At 40.5% G+C, this 23,793-nt stretch overlaps 1 protein-coding gene across 5 annotated transcripts in view; it reads left to right on the forward strand.

Annotated features, from left to right (window-relative positions):
- MTUS1 (microtubule associated tumor suppressor 1) overlaps positions 1-23,793 on the forward strand; it is a 92,481-nt gene that overhangs the window by 44,522 nt on the left and 24,166 nt on the right. For 4 of the 5 annotated variants that reach the window (XM_009277395.2, XM_009277396.2, XM_009277397.1 and 1 more), the window contains one exon: positions 17,960-18,177. In XM_009277395.2, the coding sequence (XP_009275670.1) occupies positions 17,960-18,177 (218 nt within the window). Of the gene's footprint in view, positions 1-13,821; positions 14,312-17,959; positions 18,178-23,793 lie in introns of those variants that run through there. The other variant, XM_009277398.1, reaches the window with a different exon arrangement.

The raw sequence follows: 23,793 nt of genomic DNA on the forward strand, positions 1-23,793 counted from the left end.
TGCTGCTTATACATTTATAGCAAGTAAAGGTTCTTCCTCAAGATGCTCGTGTAAACAGTTCTTATGTGATGTTATGGAAATACTTCTAGTTAGGCAGGAAACAGGACAGCTGGGAACATCTGTGGTGAAATTCTTTTAATGAAAGCTCATCCTTTTCTTAAAGAGATCTAGCAGTCCTTCAGTAGAGAAGTCGGGAAAGTGTTACAAAAAGTACTCATTAATGACTTCACTTCTTTAATAATATTTTTAGACTCTCGGTAGCCTTCATTTTTATCTGTGTGTGAATATTGCTAATATCAGAAGCACTTAAATTATTAAAAAATGTTTATACTTATTACAAGAATAGACTTTGTGTTAAGCCTTTTCAAATATTTGAAGTAGTAAAACAGAAATATTGGAAATGTTTCCAGCACTTACTTATAAAGCCCAGTTGCCAATTATTATACTCCAAATAAAACAGAATGCTAGAAAACTTTGCTTTTCTTAGCCATAAGCATGGGCCACTTGTATAACCCATATAAAATCAAGGCTCACTTATTTCCACAAATATTACTATACAATCTACTGCCTGCTTAACTTGCTTATCAAATTAAGACATTCTGCCACTTAAAAAAAGTCCTAATATGAAATGAATAGCTTAATCCTATTAAACCTGTATTCCTGTGTCTCAAGAGGGACCTCTCAGCTAGGACTTCGGGTCAAGGAAGACAAGATGCATGTGTAATGTGCAGTGAATATTTTTCTTGCTGCATTTGTTAGTGGCACAAGTAGAGGTGTTTGTAGTTAGAGATCTTTCATAGGGTTTAGCCTCACATATGGGTTTTGGTCTTTGCAGTAAGTTATGGGTATATTCCAGTGAACACCATGGTTATGTGAGGTATCAGCTCCAGAAAATTTCTGTAGTCTCCTTTCCCTCCCTCCCTCCCTGCCTACCACCCAATTAAGCAAAAATGTAAGTGCCATTTTTGTAGTTGTTTGTTAGCTTAAACAGAAGAGACTCGGGGGAACATTAAATGCAAAGAATGATGTGGTGAATGTTTTAAACCTCCTCCACAGCAACTGCTTGGTCTCTACAGCAGGCACGGCAAGGAATCACTCCTTGAGGGGGGCACTGGTACCTGTCGGGCAGCCTTTGCTAAAGTAATCTTTAGTTGCGCAGTTTGGTGAAGAGTCATTGGGAAGAGAAGTCCCTTAACTTCCAGGTGCGGTCAGCAAGCAGCGGAAGGACTCTCAAAGGGTGTGGACGTATTATATCTTGTGGCTAACAAAAGCGCTGGGTGCTGCCCTGTTCTCTGTTTTGTTTTCAGCTTGGCAAGATGTTTTCGCATGGGCCCTGTCGGGTTGTACTCAGGCTGTTCCTGAAACAATGGTGTGCAATGTTCTAGGCATGTCCCTGGGGAGACATCTTTGCTGCTTAATAACAGGAAAACTGCTTAACGTAACAGGAAATACACAAATGGGTCCTTAACTATGTTGTGGTGACTGCCAGGAATTGTATAAGTGCATTTTGTGTGTCTTTTGAAAAGGGGTTGTTCCAGCAGCACTTAGAGCTTGTATGGGGCACTTGAGATGCAGTATTTTCTGTCTTGCACTTGCACTGAAGCATAGAAGAAGATTGAGTTTGCGTGGATGATTTTAATCAGCAGCAACTGAAGTGGTTCTATTAAGATGCTATTTTATTCTGTTGACCAGCAAATTTGTGTTTCACCACTTAAGGTAGCTTTAAAATACTGTTTCAAGGTTAATTTTAGACACATGTTCAACTATGCTGGTATTCCTTAAAACATGCTATGCTGCTGCCTCCTAAAATACATTTTCCTAAAGTTGTGAGCTTATTTCTAATTTTGGTGGCTGCTTAAATTTTCCTTCATTCTGCAGAGACTTTACTTCATTTTAACTATGTTGGTATAAATCAAAAGGATGAATAGCACAGATACTTAAACTGTCAATTGGAATAGTTGTTTATACATAAAAGTAAAAATAACTTGCGCTATGTGAACCAAACCAGTCAAGGTGGATATGTGCAAATACCATTTCTAGTGCCTTAGAAAAACAGTACTGATCCAGAGTCTTAACCGAGCTATGAAACCATTGTAGAAATAGATAATCCTCTAGTTACGTATAGAAAAAGTTTAATGCAACTTCCCTTACGTGGTCTTCTAGACATGCCAGGGTAGTCCTCCGCAAATAGGGTAAATGTATGCCTCTGCTCTGTTGTGTGGAAATGATGGTACGGATTAACACTTTTTGCAAAGTAACTGCTTGGTTATTTTTTAGTTACGGGAAAACACCTAATTTGGGACTGAACCTGAACTTATCAAATGAAGTCAGTGTAGCTGGGGAAGAGCAGCCTGCTGGGTTGCCATTTTGGGCTGTGATTAAAACCAATTGAGATATTGATTGAAACAAGGTCATTGGGTGATACAATAGTGAACAATGTTCAAAATGCTACATTAGTATTTTCTACATAGCTCCTAAGAGCTCTAGGACTGATTCGTGAAGGGATTTGGGAAGTTGAACAGTTACTGTAAACTTTACTCTTCTCCATTTCTAACCTATAAGCTTAATCATGCCTATATCATGACTGATTTTTTTTTTTAAATGGCAAAATTTAATGTCCTAGCTTGGTCTCTGAATTGTTTTATACTGTATTTTATACTCAGAAATTTGTGACTTCTCTAAGAAATGAATCTCTATGTACCAAAAGGAGAATTTGGATGTTAGCTATTTATTCTGTAACTTGAAATTGCAAACTGCAGTCATCTATTTTATGAGGAAAATGTTGGAATTGAACTTTTTAGTGATCTTTTGGTAGATGAAGTATGATTATTATGGATAACTTAGCACTGATTGTAGTGCTTCCTACATGTTTAGAGGTGCTATCACCTCACTTTTTAAAGAACAGCATAGGTGAATTTGAGTCTAATCTGGATTTACTTGTCTTTAAATGGATGTGGAGTTTCATAAACACAGGAAACTGTTGCTAGATATGTTCAGAAACAGTTTTGGCACAAAAGCAATAATACAAAATATAACCAAGGTTCTGGAGGATCTTTAAATTCCCACTGCCTGTCCTACTTTTTCTTCCATAATATCCTTTAGGCAGCATTTCAGTGCCACGCTTAAGTCCAGTGACATTTGTTACAGTCATATAACATTAGCTCATACTAGTGTGATTGAATAAATAGCTTCTGAGTTCAAACTAAAAGCCACTCTGTCCTCTCCATCCAAGATAGCTGCAGATACTGTACAAGAAATGATGTTGCATATTAATGTGCTAGTCTTGTGGTCAAAAATGTATTTTACAGGTCTCTTTTGTACAGTTTTTTTCAAGGAAAGATTATGGCTCCTTGCAAATTACTGAGCCTTACGTAAACTCTTACTCTGAAAGACTTTTTGAGTAGTTCAGAAAAACTAGCGAGAAATCAAATTCTTGAATCTAACATTAAGCTGAGCTAATAAATGTTCTGGCAGTTAACTCATCGTGTTGGTTGTGAAGGAGGAATTGCTACATTGAATTAGGGGCAGGCACAGTTCCAAATTAGTTCTGGGTTGTTTGGGGGTTTTTTGCCTTTATTGCAACAAAATGGACCTGCATAGTACATAAGGAGAAACTGACTTGCAAACTTAAAGGCTTAATTATCCTATAAGGCTTAAAAATGCTACAAGAATCCTGTTTGGATGAGTTCTTCCTACAGTTAGCTGTTAAAACTTAGGGTTGTTGGAGCCAAGTTTGATACATAGATCTAGAATAAATTTATGATGCAAAAAATTGAGTATGTTAACTTCTCTTACTTGGATTTGTAAGTAACAGTGTCTATCCTAGTTTCTTGATGTTTATGCCTAGCATACTTCTAATGCTTGCCAGCCCTTTTGGAATGAAGCATGTTAAAAAGTAGTTGAAAAATTAGTTAAGCTGTCTACGTATCTGACTTCCCAGAACATAGGAGACCGCTGTGCATGTGTGAGAACAGGAGTGAGAACTTCTCAGCTAGCCTTTTAGTATCTGCATGAAATATGTGGCACAGAGATTATAGTCATTGATTTAATCTACGTGAAGCCAGATCAGGTTTGAGCTGGAAGAAAAGATACCATGAAAAAAATGCAGGGGGGTGTTTTGTGGTAAGACTTGAAACAGTTGAGCAGTCTGGTGGAATGCCTTTTATGTCTAGGTAGTGTTTACCTTGCCTCAGCAAGGAGTGATGTAAGTGGTTTCTGGAGGTTTCTTCCAGCCCTGTGTTTCTGATGCTGAGTATGGTAGGGTGGACTACAGTATTAAGGAAGGAATGAGTTCAAGCATTGCAACTCAGATGGCTTCTTCCTTTCCGGCTGTGCTTCAGCCGTTTCACCCCTGATTGCATGTGGGAGCTGGGATCTTCAGAGAGTCTGGAAAAAAGGAGACAGGTTGTCTTGACAGTTGCAACTCAGATGGCTTCTTCCTTTCTGGCTGTGCTTCAGCGGTTTCACCCCTGATTGCATGTGGGAGCTGAGATCTTCAGAAAGGCTGGAAAAAAGGAGACAGGTTGTCTTGACATCGTTCTGCTCTCTGGTGTTGTGTGGGGGTTTCCTACACATGTGTGGATATATAGCAGGCTTCTTCCTGTAACACTCACACACTCATGCATGCTCTCACTCTCACACACACTCATGCCCCCCCCCCCCAGTCTTTTCCTGGATGTGAAGATAACCCATGTCTAAATATCTGCTAACAGGGAAATTGGCAGCCCTGAGTGTATCCAAGAAGGATGTGGAGGTAAGAAGAAGGGATCAGGATTTGCACTGGGGAGGCAATTAATGGGATGTGGGAAGGACTTGCAAATGGTATGAACTAATCATGGTGGGATTCCCTCTCCCAGTTGACTCTGGGCCCTGACTTTGTAGACAGAAGCTGCAGAACAAAGGGCAAAAATATGCCATGTCCTGTACTTGTGATGAAGCAGTAGAGGGCACCAGACAACAAGGAGCAACTTCTTGTACAGGAGGTGGAAATGGAGAGAAAAAACAGAAGAGAGAAAATAGGAGCAGAGAGGAGTGAGGAACATCGGTCTTAAACATCACTCTGTGCTTGGTTCTCTGGGCGGGTATGCATTTCGGGGATGACAAGGCACAGCTGCAACTATAAGAAAGTATGCAGGAAAAAAGAGGACTGCTTCAGATGTCTCTTTGCCTACTCAGAGCAATACCTGAACTAGAAACTTACTTAAACGTAAACCCCTTATGTAACCGTAATTGACAGCTTCCAATATAGCAATTTTTTTTTCCTTGAAAAGATAGGAAATTCAAAGATTTAAGGTTGCCTGTGGTGTATATGATGAACTGATCTAGCAAAATTCAAATGCCTAAACCAAGGATAATAGATTGAGATATAGTTCACAAAGTTTAACTCGGTCCTTACTGGCCAAGGCATCAGCCCACCATAACACATCTTCATGCAATTACTTTCCATCCTGTTGCCATCTTTGTCCTTAGAAATGGATGACTCGCTGCAGTGTGGTGTGGTTTTTTTTTTTAAGGTGGATGAAGAGTTGTTTTGTTAGTGTACGTACGGCAATCCCTCTCATATCAAAACATCCATGCTCTACGCTTTACATTATTAGTACAATAAACTAGTTCTACCATCTTCCCCCTCCTTTTCTTTTTGCTCAGACAGTGTTATGTAGCACTGTATGGTTAACTAGCATGTGTCAGGCTCTGTCCTAGTTCAGAACAAGCTAAGAAATCAAGCATCAGTATTGCTCTTGGTTATTTAGAAAATAACCAGAACAACCCTGATCCACTGGTAGTCTAGCTGGTGCATGTCACAGTTGTCTTCTGTCAATTGCATAGCATTTCAAATTTGTTAATTTAGTTTGCGGTCATGTCTGATTGTATGGTGGGCTTATTAATATTTTTATCTTTGTAGTTGATGTGTGGCTCATATTCATGCTTGATATGTACTAGCTAGATGAAAACCTAATTCAATTCTAGATGTTACGGTTCCAGTAAACTTGACTAAATCTATTGTGAATGCAATATTAAGACAAAATCACTTTGTATATTAAGTGCTCAAAACTCAACTAGTGTTTCTGTAAGATAGGCCTGTGGTACGTAAGGTAAAAAGTGTTATGGGCTCAATGCTGAAATTTCAGAGTATTAGTCAGGCTTGCATGTGTACTATGCATTTAACAGGCAGACATCTGTCTGATACATTGATTACACACTTAACGTTCAAGTTTGGGACTCCTTTAAGTCCTTTGTAAAGCATGACTTGTAAAGATTATCCCTTCCAATCTTCTAACCTGCTAGAAAATTTGGACGTTGTTATTTTGAAGTGTTTTTTAAATTCTTTCCTGCCATCATTACTGACTTTGCCAATGCACCGCTACTAGGGTTGACAAAATGTGTGGCCATTTGGCATCATCTCACCCAGTACTAACTTTGTCATTATCAAGACTGGAAAAGAAACAGCTACTGGTAAAATGACAAAGAAATGTAACGCTAAGACAGCGTAGGGCACAGTTCAAGAGAGTCTTGATCACCGGACTTTCCTTCAAAACTTGCTCTTTAAAAAATGCACAGGCTGGTTGATCGGGCAGTTGCAGCGATGACATGAGTTGAGCTAACACTCATCTTTGTGCTTTTATTTTGGAAGCCACCAGCAATTTGGAAGGTAATGCATTTTCTCAGAGGTAGTTTAGGTATCTTTACAACATCATAATCTAGCTCCTTGCCAAGCTTCAGCATAAGGTTAATGTAGGTTTTAAAACATACTCACATTTCTGAAGATTAGGGCTAATGCAACATGGAGATTCGGTATGCTTAATCATTATACTAACAGATCATACCAAATTACTGGCAAACGAAAATGTGTCATTAACATGCTTCCTCTAGGGGGAAAAGCACTGTGTTCCAGGCGATCAGTAATGGCATTTGATAATGTCCTAAAACAGTTGTACAAACTTGAGAGCCATATTCCATAGGACAGGTGACATCTTAGGGAAAGAAAGACACATCAGTGTTAATCACTCGGATGAAGGCATGTTTTTGGTTGAGAAATACTAAGGCTTTAGTGGATGGTTTTGATAGGCATGTACCCACGGGGAACCTAGTTCAAAGGCTTTTATGTGGGTAAGAGTCTGATGGGGTAGGAACTGGAAAGATGATGTACTGAGGCTTATCTAGGAGCCTTAGTGCAATGTCACGCTTGGATTGTTGGTGTTTTGCATGCCTTGGATTCATGGCTGCCCCCAGTGCCTCCTGATTGCAGGGAGAGCTCTTTCTCCCTCATGAAAAGATGGCAGGGGCATGCTCATAACCCAACAGAAGAAGTCCGGACCATCACACTGTAGGGCTTGCTACACTCTGTGGGTTATCACTTCAGAGCCTGAAAGAGTATGAAGTATGTGTCAGATTAACTGGCAAGGAGTAGGCTGGCATCTACCTTCGGAAGAACCCATGTGTGGAAGGAGTTAAGGACTGCTTCGGGTTGCTGAGCCTTTTGTGGAGATTGTGCAAAAGCTCATTTAGCAAGGTGTGTGGTTGGAAAACTGGCCTTGCTTGCTATCGCTTGGTTTCTTCCCAGTCACCTGTATCTGCAGGTTTCCTCTTCCACCCCTGTTTCTGTGTAAAGTATGCTGTAACGAAATGGCACTCTGGTTCATGCTCTGTTTGTTGTGTCAACAAGCAGGAAGCTAATAAAGAGCTGCATGTGGCATGTTATAGTTTCTAGGTAACAGCTTTAGGCTGCAGGACTCCGGCGTGGTCCGTAAACATTTGGTTTCGTACCTAATAGTCAGCATTGTAACGGACAGGGAAGTGTTTGACATGCTAAATAGGTTTTGCTTCAGAAGAGACTTGCTCCTACCAGCGTGAAACCCTGTGTGACCAGTGCTGCAAGATATGTGTGTGTTAAGCATGCGATAAAAACATTAAACAAGCGTAGAGCTCTTTGAAGTACGTAAATACATCTGAGATTTCCCTTTCCTTTTTGCTATTGTGTGTATAAAGAAAATACCCAGTTCTGTGGCTAGAAGCGAGGAACGAAAAGGGATAGATTTAAAATGCTGTGCTGAGGCTAGAAGTCAGTGCTATAATACTGTAAGTCAACAGATGAGTTGGCATGAGTGGACAGACACAGACTTCAGAAACCATACTTCAAACTGAATGCCTAGAATATGTGATGATTCTGCACTCCCCTTCCAGGCTGTACAGAATTTAAAAAATATACGCTGAAAAACCTTTGTACCCCTGCAAAGAAAGGCAGAGGGATTTCTGCTGTGTTACGTTTTAATCCTGCTGAGTCAGTTTAAGCATCTAGATCAGGTTTTACCTGTCTGCAGTTAAATTTTGTTCAGTTCTTGCAACCTTTTTAAAAGTCTCTGTGGTGGTGGTTGTTTGTTTTGTTCAGAACAACTTGATTTTATGACAGCTAAAATAAGCTGATGTTCCTGGACACGGGCTAGTGCCTAACCTTAAAGAAGGGAAACTGAAGATGTTACAGTAAGAGTAAAGGAAAGGGAGAGCTGATGTGCTGCTTTAGGAAGCATTTAGTTGTCATCTTGGGCTTCAGACCATGTTGATGTGGAGGGAGATGCAAGATAAGTGCTGTTTCTCTTCCCCCAGCTGCTTTGAGACAAGACCAGCTAAATAAGTAGCTAGAAAAGTTCCTGAGGTACAGCAGCATCTTAAGAATTTCAGTTGGGCAAATTATGCAGGCATAACTCTGAAAAATGAAGTCACTTGGCTGTGGACTAGAACTGGCTCATGACTGGTGTGCTTGAAGTGTGAACAGAGCAAGTTGGGGCTGTCTGCACCAGCTTATACAGGCAGGCCTGAGGCAGAGCTTAGAAACAAAACATCACTTCTTCAGGAGTCTGTGTTTGTACAGTCACCAGCCTGGACTCTGAGAGGCACAGCAAGAAGGTGCATGTTTGGCACTTGCCAAGCTGGATGCAGGCAAAAATTACAGTTGACCAAGCTGTGGAGCGGCTGGGGATGTTGGAAGACTTCCATCCAAGTCTAGCCTGTCAGGCCCTCTGTAGACACCGTTAATTTGGTTTTGTGACTGCTTTCCCTGTATATCTGTCTGAAAGTGCTTCCTGGGTTTATAGCCCAGAGCAGGAGTTTTGAAAGAATTTAGGGTGGTAATTTACAGCTAGCCAAATTTCCAGGTCCTCTCAAAGATAATGTATGTACCACTGCAGATTAAACTCAACAGCTTCTTTATTTGTATGGATGTGCTTAAGTCTCCCTCTCTGAAGTTCTGTAGCTTGTCACGAGGCAAACTTTAAAATCAAAGCTGCGAGATCAAATGGTTGATTGGTCTTTCTGTTGCATTACTCGAATAACTTGTACGCATTGCGGTAGGGGGGAAGGCAGTGGGGGAGGATGGTGGCAGAATTGTAGAGTTTTTTTGAGGCTTCAGAACTAGCTGTGTAAAGATTAACATATAAGGCAAAGTTATGTACTCGCTTATGGGCTGGTTCAGATGCGAGACTGAGATTTGATAACCCCTGAAGGAAAAAAACCCAGAATCAGACCCATGGGTCACACAGTACTGCATCAATGGGACTAGCTTGCTTACAGGAGGAGAAGATAAAGCATCTAGAGTAGAGGTCAGCAGTGTAGGTCTGTGTTCTTCAGGCTCTAATAAAAACAGGTGGACCTTCAAGTTTACTTTAGTATTTATTGGTGTATCTGGAGAAATTTGATCCAGCTCAAAACTCCACTGAAAACAGTTAGCTGTAAGTGTTTCATGACTGTTAATATTGTACAGGATACATGTTTTCTAATGCTTTCCATAACTTGGTTCAGTGTGTGTTGTGGGATGTTGACAGCATTTCCTTACCTCTATTTCAATATTTTAGTTGTCATTTGGCTGATTTTATAAATATGAGTATATATCTAGTTTGCAAGGTTACATTCTTGTCCAAGTGTTCTCTCCTATTATATGCAGCAAGTACTCTGTTCTGTAGCCCTCTCTAGTTCTTGCTGTCTTTTTTCATTTTTAATTTGGTCTTTCTCCTTAATTCTCAAACTCTTCGCCAGCGTAATGCCATGAAGTCCAAGGGTGGGGTGTTTTTTGTTGGGGCTTGTCAGTGGGGAAGTGTGTGTTCTGTTACCAATTATAATTAGGTGTAAACCAGACTTTCTGAAAAAGGGAAAAGTCAATATATATAGATGCAACTAGATGATTCCTCTTTCATGTTTGGGAAGTGAAAATACCTGGTTGCTGTTTTAAGTCTCACCCCAGTCCTAGTTGTACAAACTAGTCAGCCTCACAGAACATGAAACCACCCTAAAGGTCAAAGTAATGAATTTTTTTGTATGATTCACTGTAAGCTTTGTGTAAATTCTTTTGTTTAATATTTCAAATGTGTTGTATTACTTAACTCTAAAATATAACTGTTACTGTGGTTTAGTGAGTTTCTGTGCTGACTTCAAAACTATGCATGGTGCTTTTCTTAGATGTTTTAACTTCATGGATTTTATTCTTACAATATTAGAGCTATAGAAATAGGGATGTTTTGTGTTTGCTGGTAGCTAATTGTGTAAAATATTCTGTGTTTCCCAAAAGAAATACTTTAAAAAGAAAACAAAAGACCCCCAAAACCCCAAATATATCCCACCCAAGTAGACCAGATTTTATTTTAAATAATGTTTTTTTTGTTTCGCTCTAATCATTAATTTACTCTTGAGAGGAAATCCTCATCAGGGTTTGATTTCTGTTAGTCTATGAAACCAGGAAGTTTTTTTCCTAAACAGGAGAAAACATTAAGATACTTGAGATGCATCAAGGGTAGAGGCATCTTAGCTGGAGCAGGAGCTGATGTGGGTAGTAGCAGAAATGGGTAGTTCTGAGATGATGAATTCTAGGTAGGGAAACTTGTGCATTGATGAAAGCTATTGTCCATGTGTCATTAGCTACCAAGTATTCCTGTTGAGAGACAGGTTGTAAAATTCAGAGTACCAGCAACCTCTGTAGACTTTCAATTTGCTTTGTAGTATCTACCTACAAATTTAATTTTAGGTAACTTTGCAAGAGTGTCTTCCACAGTGGAGAAGAGTAAAGGAAACCTGCCTGGAAGCAATGTAAAGAGGGTGATCTTTACAAATCACCAGAGTCCTTAGTGATCAGGCCTCTTAGCTTGAGTAAGGAATGTACCAAACACATTGATTACGTTCTGGATGGAATTGATGTATTCATATAGAGCAAGAGACCAGTTTCCAAGGACAGCTTTTCTTCACAGTGTACTACATTATAGCAGAGAGCACTTAGCAATTAGCGTGGGTGTGCACACATGTAGAAAGGAGGCTGCAGCCTTTGGATTTGGTGATGTTGGACAGGAATGACAATTGCAGCACCTAGTTTAGTCACCCGAGCTTTGTCAGCTAGGCTTTCCATGTATTTTATAGAGAAGGGCTTCCCTCAAGCCCTCCTTGATGTCCCAGTTAAGATTCTGCTCTGAGTCACCGCCTGGAGGAGCCTGTTCCTCTACAGAGGGACCATGGGGTATCAGTTGGATACTTCCTTTTTTTACCCCAAGACCATCTTTTTTTTTTTTAACCCAGCTGAAATCACTGCATGCACTCTTCATGGAATTACACATTTAAAATCACCAGAAAATGAAACTTACGCAGGATGGCACGTTGAGCTGTTCCTCTTGGTATAAGCACAGGATCCCTGTTGGCTACCAAAAGCTGTCAGAAAGATTTAGATCTTGGATGGTTACATCTATGAGCCTGGTGAATACCCTCCCTCTCACAGAGAGGGACCTGTTCTCCACCTGTATCATAACTGAACCAGTGGAAATCAATTCAGCTGGATTCTCGTTTGCTGCCAGGAAGTGTCCGACAAGGTCTTTGCATGTGCTTCACCTCCGTTGGTGACATTTTTAGGAACCGCTAAGGTATGGTGAAGGTTGGAATGAAGAGTTATACTGCTGAACTGAATTACTGCAGGTGTTGGTCTAGGGATGCAGAAATATTGCTAGTGCTTATAGCTGGCTCTCTTCACCTGCCTAAATCTTTTGTCAAAGATGTTACCTGGATTCAAACTTCAGATTGTGCTTCTGCAGTCTGTTTTGTGTACTGGTCTTCAGTGGTGACTGCATGTGAATAATAATACTTAGGAGCTCTCGGGATAGCTATTCAGCTAGAAATGGGGGAAGAGGCTGAGGGGGGAAGAAACTACACCTGTGGCCTGTAGCTGTGTTGGGGAAATCCCATCAGAAAGCCCATGTCTGGCCTTCTGGCAGGTGATACGGAGACTTGGAAAGAAGGTCCACCATCAGTGTTGTGTCCACCAGGGGCTGTGATACCACTGCAATAGCAGGACAGCTGGGGGATACCTGCAAGCTATGAGGTGCTCTGTGTGGAGGATGTTTCTCTGATACCTTCCTGGTCCCATGAGTATGCCTGGACTAGTGTAGGAGGTGAACTGGCATGTGAGCAGTAAACTTCCATTGCAAGCGGAACTCCCCAGACTGGCTTTTTGGCCAGCAGCACTGTGGTGGGTTGGAAATCTTGCATCTGTGCACGCATGGACTATTGTCATTCTTCATGATGCTTCCCAGCCCAAAACGGTGCTGACAGGGGTTATTGCAATTTCAGATGGATAGCGTAGGTCCTCTGCTCTGGGGTCTCTTTGGGATCATCACTGTCTCCGAAAGCATCCTGGCGTCATGACAGGGCCAAAGGTGTGATGTAAAAGCTCTTCTGAGTTCTAATTTTTGTGCTGCTCTGAGTCCTGCTCTGCTGAGTGTTGTACTGAATACTAGCTCGCCTCTTTGAAGGCAGAGACTGACACCTTCCGTAGACCAAGATCTATGTTGTGTTGGTCACTTTTTCCAAACTGAATCCAATGACGGGGTAATTAAATCGCTGTGTAACAAAACAGCTAACAGCCTGGTGTCGTTAATCTACCTGTTTTTACGTGGAGCCTAGACCCGTTGTGAGTTCTGTGCTTATAAGTAAGAAGCCTTAGCTTTTACAGAGAAAAGTTAACACTCAGACCTGGTAGCTAAAAGGCTTAATCTCCTTAACCTGCCAGAAATATCTCATTAGTCAGTTTTCCCATATTGCTCTGCTAACTGTTTCTTGTTTGTGGACTAGAGGGCTTTCTCAGTATCTGGGTTCCTCCAGAGATTGCTAAAAGAGCATTGCTCGTTGTGGGAATGAGGAGGGCGTTCAGTGGGAGTGGGGCAATGTCCAATGTGCTCATAGGTGTACTCCTGAACCCTCACTGCAAACATTAGCAGAAGGACAGGTGCATAATCACCTTGTTGAATATACAATTGAAATAACTAAGAGCTGTTGAACTGCTCAGCTTTCAGCTCCTGCAGGCAATTCAGCTTCCTTTTGAGCCTTTGTGTTGGAAAGGAAGGGCCGCTGAGTTCTTGCAGGGTGTTTGGCTGCATTGCAACAAACCTGGTTACTGATGCCCAGGCATACTTTGATTGATGCACAGATCAAATGACTGTTGGGAGTGGCTTTTGGGGTGACGTCCCATGTACAATGATGTCAGCAAAAGATTTTAAAAAATTCAGGTGTGGCATAATCTGCCAATTAAACTGATTAGTGCTCTGGCTGAGTCCTGAGAAGGCGCTCTGGCTCTAGAGCCCTGCTTATTGAAGTATTTTATTTAGTGCCCTTGTCTCACCTTGTACTAGACTTTTTCCTAGTACCTTCACTGCAGCACGCTGTAAATTGAGGTAGGATACCACGCCAAGGGCTATGTGCTAGCTCTCTTGCTATCCGGGGAAATCTACCAGCTCACAAATGTCCCTGACTGCTTGGAAGCTGTGACACTGGAAGAGGTCCTGCGACTCCCGTGGGATCAGGATGGAGTGCCTTGCTGCTCTGTTGGCAGAAGTGAAAGCTAGCCAGGAGGCAATGCAGGCTGGACAGAAGGAACTAAAGCATGACGTGGAAACATCTCAAAAGGAAATCAGAACAGTGTTAGCACTGCAGAGGAGCCAGCAACAGGTGAAAGAAGATCTCAAAGCGGAGGTGAAGTCCACTCACCTGGATATAAGAACAGTGCTTGAGGAAATCCAGCTAGTAAGAGAAGAAATGGAAGCTCGATTAAATACTCAGGCTGATCTGGTCTTACTGATCAAAGAAGTGAGCACCAATTTAACGTGTGTAGACAAGGCTTTCCAGAAAATGGAGGAGAGGCAGAAAGTTTTTACCAGCCTGCATCTTCCTACAAGAGAAAATGCTGAGCAAGGATTTTTCTTTGAAAAATGCTTACACGAGACACACATGGGTTTTGAAAAACCTGTGGAAGCTAACAGTTTGGATGAGGAATGTGAAAAGAAGGTGCTTAGGGGTAAGATAATGGTGACTGCTAAAGCGTGGGGAGAGAAGTGAGGTTGTTCCTACTTGTGCTTGTCAAGTAGTTTGTTTAGGCTATTTGGAATGCTTTTAAAAAATCTAATTTTTTAGAAATTGAATCTCTTGTTTAAAGAAAATAATTTCTAGCTAGTGTAGATGTTACTACACAGACCTTCCTAGTACATGATAAGCAAAGGAAGGCTTCGATTTGGCTCTACAAACCAAAAAGTGGGTGATAGATGTTTCATCTGGTAATGGATAGAGAGGCTCAGGAAACCAGCAGTACCAGGCAAGTTCTGAGGTAGCCAGCCAGTCAAGTACAATGTCAAGTACTGGGCCATACCTGAGTACTTAAATGTAACTTTATGGAACACACCCTAATATACAGACAGTTGTGTATTTCTTGTTTCAGAATGCCTATTAACTAGAGAAGCTATGTATGGGAAACAGTTTGCTTTATGGAAAAGCTTGGTATGGGTCTAATACTCTCCCCAAAGAACTGGAGTCCACAGCTGCCATCTGTGTAGCGACCACAGAGGGAGTTGGGAGGATTTCTGGACCTTTTCCAAGGTCATGGGGTAGTCTTTTTGCCAGCGAGATATCGAATCTTCTGTGAATGATTCCGTGATCACAAGGCTCAGTCTTTGCAAAATCACTGCTAACTTTTTTTTTTAATGGTATGAAGAAGGATAGGACCTTAGATGGTTACTGTGCTATATATGGTACTTGAGAATCTGATTTCTAGTCTTCAGAAATCGAGTATTTCAACTAGACTTGGTACAGTGGTTTTGAGCCTGTTGGAGAGGAGTCCAGAACCTAACTTAAGGGTGAAAATTGTTTGGCTTTACAAGTCTGACTGTATAAAGGTGGCAAGTAAAAAGGCCAAAGTGAGGAGGACTTGGGCTGGTAACCAGTACTGTCTTTAATTTAGAGTCCATCACTGATGTGTTGTATCAGTAATTAGACTTCTGATGCTTTTGTTTTAATGAAAGCATGGCTTTTGTTTTGACATCACAGCATGCCTTCTATACAAATCTGGAAACAATCTGTCATTGCCCAGAGGTATGCAGGCCATAAATAAGCATTGGAGTGTCGCTGGTGTTAATCTGTAGAGGCAGTTCATGCTACAGAGGGTTCATGCTAGCAGAGAAATGCGTTTCAACATTTGAAGTGGCTGTGTATAGCACATGTCTATGATAAAATTGCCAACAGGAATGTCACTGAATTTCTCTAGAGCACGTTTTTTGTTCAGCTTTTTTTAGTATAATATCCAGGGTTAGCTTGGTTGGATGTTTGAATGAGCTTCTAGGAAAAGACTTGGTAGTTTGGGCACCACGATAAAAGCAATGATGTGAAACTGGCAAACTGATAAAGGCTGGCTGAACTTTGGAAACAGTGGATATCTGCAGTCTTTTGTGTCATTTGTGGTTAGCTGTTCTATCACTTTATTTAAATGAAATAACTTCATTAGGTAACAGTATGTGATGTAACTTTTTCCCAGAATAAAAATTGTCTGCAAACATTTGTTCAGGTTTAACACAGCTCTGTTAGGGTCCTACAAATGGATGTAAAAGTCATTTCATATAGTTAATTAGATGATGATATTAGCATCTGTATCAGTGAATTTACCCAGTACCCTTAAATCAAGAAGAGTGTTCTAGTTCTGTATTGTAAGTGGAGCATTCAGGAAGGGAGGTGGAATATATGAGAGAGTAGGAGTGAGCCAGTAGGGCAGGGAAGGACTGACTGTACATGTATATTCTCTAGTCCCTGCTCTTTTTTCCTCTCCCCTTGATTATTGTCTCTTGTGATTTTTTTGAAGGAGCTTCAGAAGGCCAGTGTTTTCCTAAACACAGTGTTCTCCATAAGATTGCTGGAAATCTGTGATGGTTGCTCTTAAATGTGAACTGTCATTCATTTAAAGAGGTCTACTCAAAGGACATTGTTACGTCTGCACTGCGAGAAAAGAAGTGGTCACATTAGTTAAACTGGTGGTTAAAATAAGCTAACATGAACTGGCAGCCAAGCTCGATCTTTCTTTCCCTACAGATTTGTATTTTGATTTGGGTTATCGTGTTGATATGCCTTTTAACAGCTCTACTATTAAACTCCATGACAGTATGTTTCTCATTGAAAATATACGCTTTAACAGTCAGCATCTCTGAGCAAAAGTGTAGTGAAATCTCCAGTAATACAGGAGCATCTGAACATGATAAAGCAATATGCTGACAATTCTCTAACTATGCAGGATGACAGAAAATCCTGCCTAGAGAGGATTTATTTGGAAAATTAATAGGCTCGGGAGGCACTTTATACTCAGCTCAGTAAGAGGGGCACAGAGGACATCAGGATTTTGAACAGGAAACTTGTTTTCAGATGCTTTGAAAACAAGTGAAGGCTGTGCAAGACTGATGTATTAATGCAATAGTTGATGTGTCAGCCAGACTAACATTAACTGAGAATCAAAGCTTTTGTTATTAATACTGTCTCCAGTTGTGTGATTGAACTTTACAATGTTAGGACTATTCCAGAGCCACTTGACAACCTTCAAACCAGGTGCTTGAGCTTCAGAAAGGATTCATGAGCAACTACTTCTATTTGGTTAGTTTGTCCCCTGTTTTTCCGCATGTGGCTATTTTTCTTTTCTCCAAATCTCACCTCTCAGTTTTTCTCACTTTATCTTGAAGAAATCTTGTTAAGTTGAAACTGTACAAAGTAATCTGCTTAGATGCCTTCATTAAATTGCCAAGGGATATTTATGCATTGCATCAGCCTTTTATTGCAAAAGTGTTTGCTCGTTCCCCGTGTGATCAAACGGGGAAGACTGGCCCTATCTGCACAGCAGTACTGCACTACCTTTCCAGTCTGAAGACAGCAGAGAAACCTGTAACTGCCGCAGTGTTTACGAGTCAAGCCTGGATTATGTCATGTGGTTTCCTCTGACATGAGATGATTGTGTACTGTGAAGGGATTGAGGTTGCTACATAACTAGGAATATTAAATCAACGATGTAATTCTTGGATCGTGAATAGTGGCAGGGCAACCTTGAAATATATTACATTTTAGAGCATTTTTTTAAAGTCTTCATCCTTGCGACTGAAACTGCTGACGCTAAGAAATGCTGCAAGATCTCTAGTTAATAAAGCTCAAACCTGAGCTGCAGAGAGGGGAGTTTTTGCAATGAAAATCTTGAAAGGAAGAAAAAGACCAAATAAACGTAGGGGAAAATGGGTTTGTATTCAGCAATACTTTAGAGTGCAGGAAATATGAAATCTATGTTGCAAACAAAAGTGGTCAGCTCTTATGTTAGAAATAAGTTACTGGATAGGTAGGATGACAGATCTTGCGTTTTATGAAAATATTTATTCAAAGCACAGTGTGAAGAATATGCTGAAAAGTAAGCCACAGAATACATGAAAGTAAGGACGAAGTGCAAAACATTGTATACAAGGTTATGTGCTAGAAATTAACCTGGCAGCGAGTGTCTGCTCAGCAGTGCTACTGAAATAACCTTTTCTCCTAGTTTATATTTCAGGAAGTGTTTATAAGAATTTATAACTGCTTTCTTTTGCACCTGTCTTAAGTTTTGGTGAGACTTCAACATAAAGTGCATATTAATTAGTTGTTGTTGTTGTTGTTTTAGTTGACAAGGGCAAGCAGCGGAGTCCCAGGAGCTCATGCATACAGACTCAGGCCTCCACAGATGTGCATTTGCCTGGCACAAAACCAGCCGAGTTGACACAATACAAAACAAAATGTGAGACCCAAAGTGGAATCATCCTGCAGCTGAAAAAATTCCTGACAAGCAGTAACCAGAAGTTTGAAGCATTAACAGTTGTGATCCAGCACCTGCAGTCTGAGGTAAAAACTCACAGCTAATCAATTTCGGCTTTAATTTGTTGAACTCTTCTCAACAAGGGCTTCTGAAAATATTAATAATACCAATACATAACATCTGTATTTCCATTCCAATGATTTCTGTTTTCCTGTGGAGGTAGCAGTAAACCTGCTCCTGGCATCAGTTGGATAGAAAAAATAAAACCCCTGACACTGAGTTTTATGGCCTGTTTGCAGCTTCACATCCTTTATAGAAGAGAAGCTTTTAAATATTTGTAGTCAGAGAGTCCTTCAGACTTGAGTACCTTTCCAAGTATATACTTCAAGTTCTGCCCTTGCAGGAAAGATTAAGTTCAACAGATAATCTGCATGACCTTGCTTTGTTATCTGACATTGGATAGAAGAGTATATAAGGGGTAGATATGTTTTTGAGCTATTCAGAATAAAGTGTGAGTTATAATGGTTGTGTTTATTGAATCCTGCATTATTGGTGGTGTCTTAAACTTATCAACATTTCATTAAAAAAAAAAAAAAAGAAATGCACCTGGAATTTAGAGTGGAATTAATCTGATGTGGTTTAACGTTTATTTGTTCTAGTCTGACATATATAATGACCTAATCAGTTTGATACTACACTAAAACTTTTGGTCTGCTTTGAAAACTTCCGAGAAGAAAAATCTTAAGTTAAGGAAATTACAACAGTTATGGATTTATGCTGCAACAGTTGATGCAGGCTTTAATAGCAGTTTCTCTTGCATTTATAACTAATGTTCCAAGATTGGTATAAATTTTATTTCAGCTGTTCTGATATGGGGTGACTTTTATAGTCTGGTATACAAAAAAGCACTGAGTTGTCTTAGTATGCTGACAGAAATGTAACATTCTCTTTTTGTGGGATAGTACCTGATCACTGTCATTTAATCTAAAAATACTGCATTTAAGTCCAAGTCTCGTTCAACTTGCTGAGAGCAGTGGTTCTTAGCCAGTTTTGTGGATTTGGTTTGGTTGAGTTTTTTAAACTCTTGATTAGAACACCTTTCTCTTCTAAGGAACTAGTTTAAGATCTTCAGAGCAATTTGATACAGGATTTTTGGATGCCTGTCATCTAATATGAAATTGTGAAACTTATATGTGAAATTCTCACTGCTAAACTTCTGTGCAGTCTTCTAATTACTGTATAATAAGCACCTTGATTATTTGGTAACTTCTATAATTAAATGTCTTGGCCTAGATTCTTCTCTCAAATATTTTGTATTGCAACTTTTTAAAATTCAGGAATACTTTATCAATGTAATATTTAGTGAGAAGAAGCCTGTCATACATACTTACTGCTTCCAGGCTATTTTACAGATAACTTAGTCTAAACATGGTGGTGTGTGGTTTTGTTGGTTTGGTTTTTTAGAATAATGGTAGGGGCTATTTAGAAAAGAAAAAAAAAAAAAGTGGTGTTGAAAATGGAGGGAAGAGAACTGTGTGGAGGAAACTAGTAATTTTGTTCCTTCTTCCTCTTCATTATTCTTTTGCAGATGGAAATAAAAAAGAAATTTTACTTCTATCAAATTGTATAAAATGAGTCTTGGAGAGTTAAGTCTAAACACATGAAACCGGGCTAAATATGACATATTGATGTACTGTCATACCAGTTATTGGTATTGATGTTGTTCTCTCCTTTCCCAGGATACGACAATGCTTGGTGAACAGTCACTGTCTTATTCTTGTGTACTTAACCATAGGGGTGAGAAGGACTTTTCTGCCATGGCTGGTGTAAGGAATACTCAGAATCTGGTAGTTAGTTGAAGGAAACATCCTGTAGGATTTCTGTGTTTTAGGGAACACTGAAGAGTTGTTTTGGTTCTGTTTGTTGGTTTGTTTTGGGTGGGTTGGTTTGTTTGTTTTTTTTTCCTTTCTGGTGAGGTGTGGAGTCTGGTATAGCTAACTTAATCTCAACTGGCCAGATGCTTGTTTTTCTGAAGTTTCCCTAGGGGACCCCTTTGATGTTGTTTCCTAACTCTTTGGGTAAACTTGGGGAGTTAGGTTTTAGCTTGTAAGGCAGGGGCTTGTAGCTTAACTACTGCAGAGCCAACTGAAAGTAGCTTCAGCTTTTCTGGTTTAAAAAAAATAAAATAAATCATGCTTAGCTGATTGCATGAAGAACAAAACTGGGCTTCCATTCCTCACACTTGCTCAAGTGTGAAGTGACATGATGCAGTGTAACCTGATGAAACAGCTTGCTGTAACCAAAGGAAGGTCCTGCTCTGGACTCCGCTGATGCTGGTCTGTCCCTGCAGAAGGCTGATTCAGCTTGCAACTACCAGAAAGCTAACCCAGCCAAAGAGAGAGCATTTCTTTGCCAGGTTAGCAATGTGAACCATCCTAATGTGTGGTCAGAGCCAGTGCGAGGGTGAGATAGGGTCAAGGACAGGCTGCCTGGCCAAATAGAGAAAAGAGCTGGAGTGAGCTGTTAGGTCACTTTGAGGCTGTGCAGCCCGGCCCGAGCCTCTTGGCAAAACCTACCCCAGCCTCTCTTGCTTTCCCTGCAAAGCTGAAGTTACTGGGAGGTGATTCAGCTGTTGGGTTTGCTTTCCTTTTTTTTTTTTCAAGAGGTCCCAGTGCATTTCTGCACAAAAGTTTAAAGTTGCTTCTTATGAGCTCATTTGAAATGGGATATAGCTGTGAACGAAATCAGGACTTGCTGGCAATGACTTCTGTCGAAAATGCAGCCAGCCCATCTGGAGTGAAGTTGAGAGGCTGCTGTTGAAGGGTTAAATGAGACTGAGCAATGCTGCTGTGCTGTTTCTGGCTGAGCAGGAATCTCTGACAAAACTCTGCCTGAGCTCAAACCTGTTTGTTGCAAGCATTATCTCGGAGCTGTCAATATTAACAGCTGGTTCTGATAATACCTTCATGCTCAAGCTATCAGGGTTTGTCCAGGGGGTTTCCATGCTTAACTACCTTTACCAAGACTATTCTGAATTTAAAAATCCTAAAAACCCAATTTCTACCTCGGAGGAGCTACTGTTGCGCGGGGTTAGCACCAGATGGAAACCCTCTTGGCATCCAGAATACATGATGGCAATGAATGGTGTGGCTGGTGAGGATGCCATGCTGTACCGAGTTTTTCCGTTGTTAGTGCAGCTGTATGTGCACTAGCGGTGTTAGAAACGTGTCAAACTGTGGGCTAATCACAAAAGCAAGCTTAGTGTTTCTAGACAACTGCGCTCCCCCTGATCCCCTGGTAATTCTTGTGACTTCATAACTATTTTCCTGTTTAAGTTCAAGCGAGAAAGGAAAAGTGGCAGTACAGAGGAAATGGTGGAACCAGCCATTTACAATAAGTGCATGAAGTGCCAAGGAAAGCCATCTTCCATTAACCTTCAACTGCATTAAGCTCTGAAATTTGCACGACTGCATTTGAGTTGATCTTTTAACTTCCCCTGGTATTCATGTTGCATATTAATTTTGAATTTATTTCTTGCTCCTTCAGTAGCAGATGCATTCATGGAGGCTTTAAATACATGGTTTAGCATGTCTGCGGTAAGTCAGGCCATGGCTGCCACTCCTGCAGCCCTTCCCTCTCTTCCTTTGCCCTCATGTCTGCACGGGCTGGGCTGGTGCTTGCCTGGCCTTGAGGAGCCAGTTCAGGCATCCAGTCAGGAAGAAGAAAAAAAAATTATTATGGGTCTAGTTTTATAGGTCTGTCCATAACACCCAAAGTGTTATGGGTATGCCCCCGCACAGTGGTTCACTGCAGGAAGGGGTAGGAGTGAAGAACCACCAGTGCTGGGGTGGGGTGAGAACATGTGTCCAAGAGGTCTGCAGCTGTGGGTAGGAGCCAGATGCTCCTACCAGGATGCCAGGAACTAAAATCCCAAACTTGGATTGTAGTTGTGATGTCTTGCAAAAGTACATCACCAGCTGATGAGACTGAGGCAGTGGCGACTCCTGCATGAGTCTCTACTTCTCACCTCCTGAGGAGTGCTCAGCCCCTTCCCCTGCCTTATGGCTGTCCCCTGCCTCATGGCGCTGTGAGCGCTGCAGCTGGGATGTTTGAACCTCTAACTCACTGCCATATATAAACTCTTACATGTTTGGGGGTGGAGGGTGTTTGTTTTTAGCAGCACAGTACTAGCTTGGTTTTAAATCTGGTTTTGACTGTTTAAGGGCAATCTAGTTTCGAGTGAGAAGACTATGTATTGTTAGAGTGACTTGAACGGCTTTGTGACTGTTCAAAGTGTGAATTGACAAATATTACCTTTTCTTCCTCTCATTTTAATGCATAAATTGCCACATTCAGAACTACTCAGGCTGTTTAAAAAAACTTTAGATGGTAAGATGTTCAATTATTATAAACACCCATTTCTGTTCTTCTAGTTTAATAAATGAATCTAAGTGTTTCGAGAGCTCCCAACAGATTCTGCTGTAGAAATGAGCTTCAAATTTGTGTCTGTGCTACAGAGATGAACAGAAACTAAATTTCACTGTTGTGCTTCTCTTGGTATTTTTGTGGGAAGACTGGTATTTACAGTTCAAACTTTACATGGGAATGACTGTGGTGACATCCTCAAGAAGTTTCCTTCATAGAGGGAAATGCCATTTGAGAGGCTGTAGAGCCTTGACAATAATATGTGGATACCACTAACTGTGGATGTGACACAGGAAGCAACATAAGTAATGTGCTAGAAATTATGTGGCTGAAACAGGCTTCAGTATTTCTGGGGGGAAGTAGAAATTAACCATTAGTATATGAGCTACTATAACTGGCATTTCCTGACATGTGGATGACTGTAAGAGTCGAGATACTAGTTTTCTTGGGAACTTCTTAGCACTTTTAAAGAGTTTTTTTCCATCTTGGAATACATGGACACATGTATCAGAAATATTTGTCCTGGCCTTTGTGGAAGTTCAGCAGAAAATGTTTATATTTTTTCAAATGAGAAATGCGTATCTAGCTTAAGGAGCAGAAGTACACATTGCATTGCTAAATCCAAAACCGTTTATTGTAAAAGGAAGAGTTTTGGAACAGTCATATTTCTGGCCTATAAATCCAAAATATATTGGAAGGCCTATTGTTTAGAGCAGCTGTCTTTGAGTTAAATTTGTAGTTTTGATTTTCTAGAACCTAACATCAAACTTGGCCGGTTCTCGTTAGGATTTTCATCCAAAGTGTACTTCTGCTCTTTAAATCTGGATTCCCAAAATACGGACATAATGTTTTATAAGAGAGAATAAGGATATTTGATTTAGATAATTTTTGTGTTTCTTTAGATTTAAAAAAAAAAACAAACCAAAACAACCCACACTTGGAACAGAAGTCAAAAGATAATATCTTGAATTTGAGGAGTTCAAATATTTTCTGTTCAGTAGAGTGAGTAATAACACAGTAGCTTCCCCCTGTAAAGCAAACCTAGGCTCTAGCAGTTTGCATCTGATGGGTAGCTGTTGGAAAGCAAGGAAGTTTCAAATGATTCTCAGGGTCCCTGTAACACATGGCTGCTGATGGACAAGAATATTTTTGGCAACAGGTTGAAGATTTGTGAGCTGTAACATCTGGAAAAAGATTTTAATCCATTAGTTACTGTGAAACTAGGCTCTGGTGGAAATAACTTCTTAGAAGACACCTCAGTTAAGCAATTTATTGGG

The sequence above is a fragment of the Aptenodytes forsteri genome, unplaced genomic scaffold (genome assembly GCF_000699145.1).
Source record: "Aptenodytes forsteri isolate BGI_AS27 unplaced genomic scaffold, ASM69914v1 Scaffold65, whole genome shotgun sequence".
NCBI classification, from domain to species: Eukaryota; Metazoa; Chordata; class Aves; order Sphenisciformes; family Spheniscidae; genus Aptenodytes; species Aptenodytes forsteri.